Below are 10986 nucleotides of genomic sequence, written 5' to 3'. Positions count from 1 at the left end.
AATGTAGCTGACTGATCAGTTGCAACCAAAGAGACACACATGCAAAGAGTGATTTGCATATCTAAGTTTTGCAGAACCATTAGTATATGATGATCAGTTCTGTCAGGTAGCTGTACAAGGCCGGCCCCTCAAAGCCCCAACAGTATCGCTGCATGATTTCTTAACTGGGTCATATTCAGGTTACAGTATCTGCCCAACAGCCCAGCCTGTGGTCAGCCTGACACTGCGCTGGTGTCATTCCACCTCACTGGAGTAGCAGCAACAAAGGTCAGCTGTTTCACACGCAAAAATAGACAACTCTTTTATGGAGTTTTTCTTGATTTGTCTCTCTTAAATTGTTTCCAATAATAGACTGATTCTTCAACTTGAGAGCCAAATACAATAAAAGGAAATGTCAAAGGAACCAGTGGTTCTGAATTGATAAAAAGGTGCTTTGGGAATGCATAAACAGATAACAAATAGCACACCTGCAGGTTTGCTTTCACTCTACTACTTGTAATCTTCATTCACAGCAAATGATTTCAGTGGCGTGCATCGCTGATTCCCCAACTAATATCTATGGAGGGGGTAGGACAGCACAAAGGGAGAGGAGCTATATGATTAAGCAATGAAATTGGAAGTGCCCTGAACAAGATCCGCCGCAGCTCTCGTCAGAGAATTGGAAATGGTACAGGGGCGCCATAAAAGAAAATCTTTTATGGCATCAAGCTGGCCGAGCTGAGATCAGGCCCAGAGACAAGCCTGTAAACAGGTTTCTGTTCACTCAGATGGATTCAACTTATAGTGCCTCTCTGGTCATATTTTGATCGAATGTAAAATCATTCCCAGTTTTGTTCTTGTAATCATGAATGCATCTTTGAATACATCTTTAGCCCCCCCCCCCCCCCCCCCCCCCCCCCCAAAAAAAAAAAAAAAGTGGCAATGGTTCATTAGAAATTTGCCTCGGAGTTGTCGATGGGACTGTTGGTGTGGAGCAAGCTCAGCCCCATTTCCCATCACCCCCCTGTTGACATACTCTCCAGCTAGCTTACAGGCCATCAAAATCCCAACCTAGCATTACCGGAACAACAAAAATGGGGAGCAATATTAGAACCATCCATCCAAACAGTTTGGATGCAGATGCCAGTTCGGACGAGGAAAACAACGACATACGTGGATCTAGTGGTCTACAAACAGGTGCATCAGAATCGAGCAGAGCGCGTAGCTTGTCGTAGTAGCTTCTACGTCACTGCTACAAGTTTTTTCCAACTGCATTTTTTCCGTCTGTTCCTGATTCACAATGATTTGAATAAAGAAATACTCAGAAATTCAATTTTGAGCTTAATTTTCTTTATCTATGTTCTTCATCATGGGAAAAATGCCACAAGAACATGTTGGATGGGTCTTTGAACTGAAACAATTAACTCAAACATACATTTTTAAAAACTGGGGAACAAAAACTATAAAGGTACTTTTAAATAGTTTTCTTCTATAGTGTTTTCAAAGGGTGAAGTTTGGAAAATTTGGACAGAACCAATCAATTAGATGCCCCTTAGAGATGTTTTCAAACAGAGATCTGCTTGCCATGTAAAGGTGGGTGAGAAGAGGAGACATAATGGAAACAGTTCTCTGCATGAGACAGTGAGTCACCATTGTTTTTCTTGATTTGTCTCTCTCAAAAATCCAAAGTTTGTAAGCCTCCTTATCTAATTCCCTGCTGACTCTTATGAAAGACACTGTCTCTCCGATGCATTCTGTTGCATATGCAGCTGTGGCAAATAGGCTGAATAAAAAATCCGCTTGAAGAGTAAACATTGCTGTTAGGTGAAAATCTTGTTATTCCAATTTTGGCTGTTTTTAAATCTTTATTTGGAATAAAGGATTACATGGCCTTGTGTGGGTTACAAATATATCATGGGCGTGAGGATTATAAACTTTCATCTCATCCCCAGTGCATTGTTTCAAAGCTACACTGTCATCAGTCAAGAATTTCTTCCCTCAGTGTCATTAAAATCTGGTGCTTTTCTTAATGAAATGACACCGGCCTGAATGAAACGTCTGCAGATTGTGCTCTATGTGTCAGCTGTAACAGAGTTAGCTAACAGTCTGTCCGCCCACCCCTTCATCTAAACTGCTCATTTGTGATTATAGACCATACTGCGTTCAGAAAGACTAATCAATCCTTGTCTGTTTTCCTCCTGTAGAATTTGACCTCCGCCTCCTCCGCCCTAACTTTTCCAACAGCGTTGCGGCTCACCCATCGACCCTGACAGGTGGTGTATCACACACAAACACCCATTGTTAGCTACATAACAAAGCTCTGCCTCATATCTGTCCAATCAATATCCCACTGAATAACATCTGCAAAACTCAGGAACACTCATAAGGACGGTGAAAAGATGCCAAACGAAGCCTGTCCCTGGATCTCACGCCTGTGTACCTGTCCCCCCCCCCGTGATCGACGTCCAACCGCATCATTCTCTTGCCGCATCAGCGTCTCTTCACATTTACACCTTTGTCGCAGAGACTGGTTTGAAACTGTTCTCGAGATCCATGCCTGAATAAGGTTGTACTGATGGAAAAAAATGTCTTTTCACTTGTGTTCTGAAAAAGGAATTTAGCCTGCAGAGTAAATAAATTCAAAATTCCAGATGTGGAAAAGTTCCAGCTTTTTAGATGTAGTAATTTCTGCAGCACAGCTGAGACGACATTTTTAGACTCTAAAATTGGAAATGTATAAATTATCTGCAGGAGATAAAGAGAAAATTGATTTACTCAATAGAGAAGTAAATGTAATGAACCTAATCTGCTCAAAATGCAACACTGTCATACACAATACAAGTTTTATGCCATGTCCACTCCTTAACTGTGTTTCGTCATGCATCAGCTGCTAACAGTCTATGGTGAGGGTGTTATAACAGATCACATGAGACCATGCAGGGTTACGGTGCACTTGTTAAAGCAGTTTTGACGGATCAAAGTAATTAATGGTAAAAAGTGCCAACTGATGTTTTATAAAAATTGCATGACTCCAAGGTAGTCATGTAGTCATGATAAAGGGAGGCTGATAATCGGTAACCAATGAGTAAGCTGCATTGAACATCCCTTAGTGCTCAGATTATAGTTACATAATTGGCAACAACTACAAGCTACAAACTAGCTTGGGATGTAACCAACAAAGTGGAAAATCAATTAGTCATAGATTTGTTTATTAAATTACGGATACTTCTTATTTTATAGCTTAAAATGTTGCAATGAAAAAAAAAGTATGAATCATCCAGCAGTTGAGTGTATTTGCAAATACAGATATTGAATTGGTGTATATTTGCAAATACAGTTTTGTGCAGTCATGAGTGGTTTTGTGTATTTGGTGTCCTACCTTGTTATAATGACTTCACACAACTGTAATGAGGGTACAGCATGGTCACCTCGGTGTGCAAGTCTCTGATAGTTTGTGAGGGTCAAGGGATTACAAACATGTCTTGTCAAATTAGGCTGCTGTGGCTGAGTGCTGCGACTGAGTTGGGGACTCAGCTGTCTAAGTGGAACCTGCGCCTGTCTTGGCGATGAGATACAGAAAAACATGGAGATCATATCACGGTGCTACTCCTTTGGGAACTTACTGATACCAGTCTTTTTTTTTTTGCATGCTGCATCACCAATCACATAAAGGCTCTCAGAGCGTGTCAATGGACTGTAACCAGATATGACTTCAATGTAGGTACAAAACAACAAAGAAACAAACAAAAAGAAAAAAAAACTTGTCCTATAAACAGTAAAAAACAAATTTAGATCAGGTGTAAACAAAACATTTAAATCTTCTCTTTAATTCATTCAGCACCTTCATGAAACCTTTTACCAATTAAGATGGAATCAATGGTTTTATATGACGAGCTTTTAATTAAACCATTCTTACAGTGAGCCAGGTGGGCGCTTCTATAACCAAACCTATGACATCCAAAGCCTCCTTTTCTTGAGGCTAGTGAATGCAGCAGATAATTTATCTGCTAGTATCTATGTGGGTCTTGTGAAGGACTTCTCTAAAACTGTAAAGAGCAACAGAAAACTGTTGCTGAGATATTTGCTTATGTTCATGTTAAATGAAAAAGCAATGCTTTTATTAGTTTGCATTGCTTCAAATAGAGTCAGATACTTCCTTATTTTATTAATTAAAATGATTTTTTTTTAGATTCTTACATAAAATGTGAAAATTAATGAACAATTTCCTCTAAAGTCTAAGTGGGAGCACAGTTTTACAGTATGGGACAGATGAAGTAGAGAGTGGGCTGGCAGCTCACGAGAAACGTCTCCAAATTGTGTCAGGAACAATTTAGCCAGTGCTTCTGTGTCTTGTTAAAGGACACTTTGGAAATAGAAATGGTTGCTGTAGATAACATATTTCTAAGATATGGAGTCAATGACCTTTTCAGTTACAGAACAGTCCCTTTTTTCCCCCTGGGGCAGTATGCCATCAGTGCATCTACCACAGCTACAGTTTATACTTTAAGCATCAGTAAATTGACATACATTCAATTTTTTAAATTCAATGCCAACCCTCAGTAAGGAAACAGGTCTATGCAGACCATTTAGCAGCTACAAAAAGGAAATATAGTAGAAATGAAATACAGCAAATAGTACACACTTCTAAAATAAGTCAGCCTTTGTGCTGACTAACAAGTAATTACTAAATTAAAGTCTTGGTTAAAGAATATTCATGGAAGCCTGTAGGGAGAACAAAATAACTTTAAAGTGTACATTGTAATCAACTGTCTTATTAACTGTTAGACTATTATATACATTGAGTCTATTTTTTTTTTTTACTTCTGAGTGCTACAAAATGCATCACACCACCAGTGGTTAGTGGAAGTCCTTGGTTTTGTCCAAAAAGGCAAACTTACTTTTGTTCAGTCAAGCGAAAACTCTCGCCTTGCATCCGGCTGTCTGACTTTGTCACACTTAATTTAACATTCACTCATTAACAGCTGCACACTGACAGAAATGAAAATAACACACTTTCTACAAATATTAGTGGCATGTACTTGGAAGACAAAGTGAGTTTGTTAGGATATGACTGAAGAAAAAACAGTCCCTCATACAATGACGTGACTTATTGAGATGGAAGGGACTCTCACCAAAACCCCCAACTTTAGAAACCAGTACTGGTTTAATATAAAACATAAATCAATGGACCACAGATGGCTGGATAGTTAATTCTCATGTAAAGTCTTTTTGGTTGCTAAAATCTCATCCCCATCTCTTTTACAAAGTTTACAGAGAGAATAAATAGGTACAATCTAATTAACACATTTAAGATCAACAATATGTGATCCCAAATGAGACGGTACAAGAGTCAGCATGTCTCAAAGCATGTCACCTTTGCTAAAATGTGGATACTTATTTCAAAACACACAAAATAACCTATGTACATGCAGGTGTTAGTGCATAAGTTCCTGTAGAAAAAGAACGTGGTGTTCTTTTCTGAACTTTACATTTATCACCAGATGCATTTGGCATAGTCGTAGAAATTAATAAAACAATTGACCTTCTACTTTCACACCCTCCTTGTCCCTTGATTAACTCATCATTTAAATATATAGTTCTATCTATATACAGTCAACAGTATATAATGAACAAAGAATACTCTAGATCTCTGAGCTAACAGTGTGTGTGTTTTTTTGTCACAGTAAATTTAAAATCTTGGTAAAATGCAAGGTGGAACACAGTGAAGTAAAGTACGGATAAGAATGCTACAAATAAAAATAAGTTTGTGTTTATTTTGTGGGAGCACAGGAGGGTGTGATCAATCCTCACAAGTTCGAAGGGAGTTTTGAACGGACAGTTTGCGATTCCAAATCCGACAAATGCGTGGGAGAACCCCTCCTTGCAGGCAAGGCCACAGAGGACCCAGGGAGCTGAGAATGTTGAGGGTGTCCTGGAGACGTCTGTATTGGAGGAGTCATATGCCCTGGTACCGAGCTACAAGGTTTGGGCACAAAAGTTGGAGAAGAAAACGGTGAAGGATAATATTCCGCAGAGGTGAGAGGAGTTTGGTGGCCTAAAGCCTGGGCCACTTCCAGGGGAAGAGTTGGATGTGAGCTCGATAAATGCTTTAAGTCCTCAGAAAAACATCCCAGAGGTGAATCTCTCCCAGTTGTGTGTGATTGGCTAGGAAATTGTGAAAGTAGAGGGGATTGAGGCATAAGCAAAGAAGTGTGGGATCCTGTGGCACTTGACGGGTCACTGTAGTGGAAAATCCTACCTGTTACTGGACTTTGAATAGTAGGACTGGGAGCAACAGGGGTAAGGCAGGGAGAGGCATTTGCTGAGCCATACTGGGCTAGAGATGCCAATGCAGACCTCTCTAAGGACATCTGTTGAGGCAAGCAGCTCGGCTGGAGACCTGTCAGGTTGACTTGGCTGAGTGAAGATGGAGAACTTTCAGTAGCCTGTTGACTGGGCTGTCCTCTGCTGCTAGATGGGGACCCTTGTAGCGGATTCTGGAGGACGTTTAAGCCACTGTGAGATCTACCTCCACCAGCAAACTGCTGTAGAGGAGCTGCTTGGGAAGGCTTGGGAGGTGTTTGGCTATGGAGCATCTGACTGGGCATGGAGATTGATAAACTGGTAGATATGGGACTCTGACATTGGGAAGAACTAATATGACCAGTTGTGATCCCACCAGATGCCCCACTAGGGTTAACTGTAGATCCTGCGGTGTGACTGGTCAACATACATCCCATTCCTTTTCCAGTGTGTCCCCCTGCCTCACTTAAGGCTCCTCCTGTGAAACTACTTGTTAATGTGCTAAAAGCTTTTCCTAATGATCCTCTGGGGTTCGCAACAGCAGAATCACAGACTCCTTCAAATGCTGCCCCAGAATTAACACCAGAAACAACTCCAACTGATACATCTTTTATCACACCCATCGATCCCCCAGTGGTTGTCAAAACCAGTGATTCTCTAGAACTACCCCCCACCGATCCTCTAGTAGCTCTTCCTATTGGTACCCTGGAAGTTCCTGCCATAGATACCATGTCTTTGTCATGTAACACAGAACCAGCTAATGGTCCAGCCAGTTTACTGCTTATGAACCTGTCACAAGCAGGACCTAGTGATCCCTCAGAGAGTCCTAAAACTGTTTCCCCAAAGATTCCACGTACTGATTCGGTGCCTCCTTTGAAGCTAAAATTTCCCCCATGAGTCATATCTGTCACTCCAGTTGTAAAGTCCTCCCCAGCCCAGTCTGTATCCTCTCCTGTGGCTTCTTCAACAGATGGACCACCTGCTTCAGCTGAAGACCATCCTGTAGCACCACCACAAGCTCCAACTGCCCCTCCACTGAGTATTGACCCTGTGCTTCCACCTACTGATCCCTGATGGAAGAGGTTTGAGAGCGGTGGGGTGCTGGGTCGAAAGGGTTGCTGGTGTAGTGGTTGTTGGTGTAGTTGGGCCATGCTAGTTGAGGGTGAATCTGACGAATATAGACCAAAGGGGAAGACAGAAGGTCCACCTTCACTGGGTCCACACCTTTTTCCATTAGTTCCTCGCTTGTCTTTACTTCCTGAAGCATGCTGCAAAGAGCCCGTCGCCCCAGAACCCAAAGTAATTTGCTGTGCTCGAAAAGAGGTCAGCAACGGCATATCCACTCCACTGCGCAACTTAGAGGGAGTGCTAGAGGGGGAATCCATTGCAGAAGCAGATGCTGTGGCTGAGGGAACAAATGGTTGGAACTTCCGAAGTCGGTTGGATGGCTCCCTCAGTGAACCCAGAACAGAAACGGGAGGTCTTAGGAGTGCTGATGGTAGGTGGGGGTGGTGGGTCAGAGCGATTGCGACGGAGGTGGTGGCGGCTGCTGCCTGCAGAGGAGCTTGGATTAGAGGAGCCCAGATGACAGGAGTTGGTGAAGGTGGTGTCTGTGGTGGGGCATTCTGCATGAGGTGAGCACAGTGGGCCATGTCCCTGTCGTGCTGCACAATCTGCTGGATGATTTCATTCTCTTGGTAGTTAAGCACACCAGAACTGAGGTCATGTTGCACCTTATGCTGCAGTATGGAATTTTTCTTGCCTTTACCAGAAAATCCCCCAACCAGGCAAAAAGACAAAAAAAAGAAGAAAGGACAAGAAGAGTGACAAGAGAGAGAAGAAATAAATATTGTGAGAATAATTATAAATAGTCAGCAAACCAGTATTAAAGGCTCACATGTGATTGCAGCTTAGATACTTTTAAAAGTAGTTTAAAAATTTTAAAAATAATATACTAATGACTATTTCTAGTAGAACTAATATAACCTTAAATGTCAAGTGTAGTAAAGAAATAATGAGTTAAATTAGAGTACTAACATAGAGCAGAATAGGCAAAATGGTACAAAAGGTAAAATGTATAAAATAAATAACAGATAAAAGCTGAATTCCGATTAAAAATATTTTTTTTTGGTTCATTTGATTTTTTTGCACTGCCAAGCTCTGTCCTTTTTCCAACTGGACACTTATTAGGAACAAAAAAAAAACTGCACACCCATAACTCACTGTAGTGGAATGACTGCACCAGCAGTGACAAGGTTAATTCAAATGCCTTTCATTTTTAATTCAATGTTAACAAAAGGCTGTTAAATTTGAACATATTGTAAATGGAAATGCAATTAGACTCAGATTTATTAGACCTAGATCCAATTTCTTTTACGACTTGTGATACATTAGCTGAGAGGTATTGTAACTACGTCCAGTCTGTCCTGGCACCCTCTGAACCCTTATCAACTGAATATTTAGAACAGATTTTGCAAAGTCCATCAAGACAGTAATTAATTTGTAGATCAGTGCTGTGTGAGTGACTCTTTTAAGGAAGAAGTGTGCACATGTGCATGAAACCCAAAAGAAAGGACATGCACATGGCACCATCCAAAGAAAAAATAACTATCAGCCTATTAAATCTTTTCAAGTCAGAATTTTCCACAAAGAAACTCTCTAGAGCAATCTCTCTGCCTTTTATTCTAAACCAAGCTGAGCATTCAGCCATGTTTTCACAATGAAAGGGACACTGCATCACTATTCAATAGTAATACAGTGTCCCTTTCATTGTTATTTGGGCAGCCAACATAAATGAATGTCACCGTCAGTGATATTAAAAATAATCAGTGTTTTACTCCACTCTACATTTTGGCTTGTTTTAGTTGTCAGATTTCTTCTTTCTTACCGATGCGGTCCAGCCTGTCCAGCGCAACAGTCTCGAAGGCCCTTCTCATCATTGGATATTCCTCCAGAACCTCATTGAAGTTATCGACAGACAGTGAGTACAGGCGACAGTAAGTGTCGGCTCGGACGCTGGCTGTCCTCCTGCCTCGTGTCAGCAAACAAATCTCTGCAAAGCAACAGGACACTGCATCAATAACATGTTCAGAAGATGCCTCATTTAAGGAACAGTAAATCAAATAAACTACGTTATTTATTAATTTTTATTTAACCAAATTTTGACACAAAATTTAAAATGTGCAAGCTCTCAAATAATGTCTTCATTAAAAAATAACTTCTAGGGTGCTCTTTCTCGTTAAATTTATTATTGCCAAGGACTTGATCACGGTGTTTACTTTATGCATATAGATATTTGTAGTCCTATGTCATTTTCTATAGGCCTTGGTTGAATTTCCTATGATCCAGCATGCATATTGCTGTGATCTAAAAAGCATCTTTGATTATGTGTCTCTATTCAAGTCAAGTGGAGACAATTAGTTGAAAATTCGTTTTTAATTTTACAACCTTAGCTCTACAGTTTAAAACCACTGTCATCGGTCTTCTAAGAAATATAAAGGAAATAAAATAAATAAATAAAATATAATAGTCCTGATTAACTAAGAAAGCTTCTTCAACTTTACTTTTGTTTTTAGAGGAAAAAGAAAGTTTATATATGACTTTAATTTTTGTAAACAATTTTCTTTACATGCTAATTACTGTTAAAGAGGTATGAATTTCTATACTGACAAATGGGTGCACACGTATATAATTATCAAAGGTGTAACCATAAACAGTTCACAAAAAGAAGAAAAAAAAACATTTAAGACTCAATGAAAAGCAATGAAAAAAAATATTGATTTTCAGATTTTCAAATAATCATCTTCTGATATTTTGCAGTGTTTGCTTAAATGCTGTGATTTCTGTATAGCTTGTGTCCTGCATATGACAAATAAAATACAGAAACATTGATTAGGAACCACCAATGAGGGATTAGCATTGGCAGAGCACCATCTTTAGGGCCGATGAAATTTGATATTTACGCTCTATGGTGAGACTATGGTGCACTTAAAGTTTTTTTTAAAGTCATTTTAAAACTAATTTCATGAGTCAGACAAACTATACTAAAAGCAGCAAAACATTAAGATAGTTTACTCGTGGCTTTTCAGAGCTTCTTTTGTTCATTTTTTTTTCTCAGAGCTTTGAAAGGTCCAAAGTGTTGTTTCTGCTTCACATTATTTTTACTCAAACCACAAGGCAGATCGTATAGTGTATTTCCATGCAGGAAGCTGTGTTGTAAGTTAATTTGTCTTTGAAACGTTTCTGTCTAAGCAATTTTCTTTCACCATGTAGAGTTATTTACAATTTTTATTTGTGCAAGTTTGCATTTGTAGAATGAGAATGCCTCTTTCTTGCAATCCACCCGTGTAGCACATTGTGTCGTTTGCAAAAGTTATGACATCTCCACCCAGGAGAAAATGAAGCTCCAACTGAAAGCTGTACAGCTGACTTATTCAGGCAGAGACTGCAAAAGCAGCTCTGATGTGGCTGCATGTAGATGTTTGCAAGTCTGTGCATTTGTCACTGAAGGAGGATGCAACTTTATCAGACGATGGGCCTAAAAGATGCAAATTCACAATTACACAATTCAATAACATTAGACTTTAGAGGTACATATGGTGTATTCTATATAATACAAAATGTAGAAAAAACCTAAAAGACAGTTCTAAACCCTTCTGTTTCAAAATTTCTTATGCTGGATGTGTTTTGAGGGATAGTCATTAA

General features: G+C 39.8%; 1 protein-coding gene across 1 annotated transcript; it reads right to left on the bottom strand.

Annotated features, from left to right (window-relative positions):
• Positions 1-1010: 1010 nt before the first annotated feature.
• Positions 1011-9852, bottom strand: LOC111947166 (potassium/sodium hyperpolarization-activated cyclic nucleotide-gated channel 4-like). The gene is made up of 2 exons (XM_023953635.1): positions 9170-9852; positions 1011-8044 (listed from the first exon to the last, which is right to left on the bottom strand). The coding sequence occupies exons 1-2, from the start codon at positions 9219-9221 to the stop codon at positions 5787-5789; spliced, it is 2310 nt and encodes a 769-aa protein (XP_023809403.1). The 5' UTR covers positions 9222-9852; the 3' UTR covers positions 1011-5786.
• Between the last annotated feature and the right edge of the window lie 1134 nt (positions 9853-10986).

The sequence above is a fragment of the Oryzias latipes genome, chromosome 3 (assembly GCF_002234675.1).
Source record: "Oryzias latipes chromosome 3, ASM223467v1".
NCBI lineage: Eukaryota > Metazoa > Chordata > Actinopteri > Beloniformes > Adrianichthyidae > Oryzias > Oryzias latipes.
Note: the sequence above shows the minus strand (reverse complement) of the source record. Positions and strands in the feature narration are given on the sequence as shown.

Excerpts from the sequence above, each read along its gene's own strand:
- LOC111947166 (XM_023953635.1), bottom strand. The coding sequence starts at position 9,221 with ATGATGAGAAGGGCCTTCGAGACTGTTGCGCTGGACAGGCTGGACCGC. Across the intron at positions 8,045-9,169 it reads GGACAGGCTGGACCGCATCG|GCAAGAAAAATTCCATACTG; the intron begins GTAAGAAAGAAG and ends TTTCTGGTAAAG.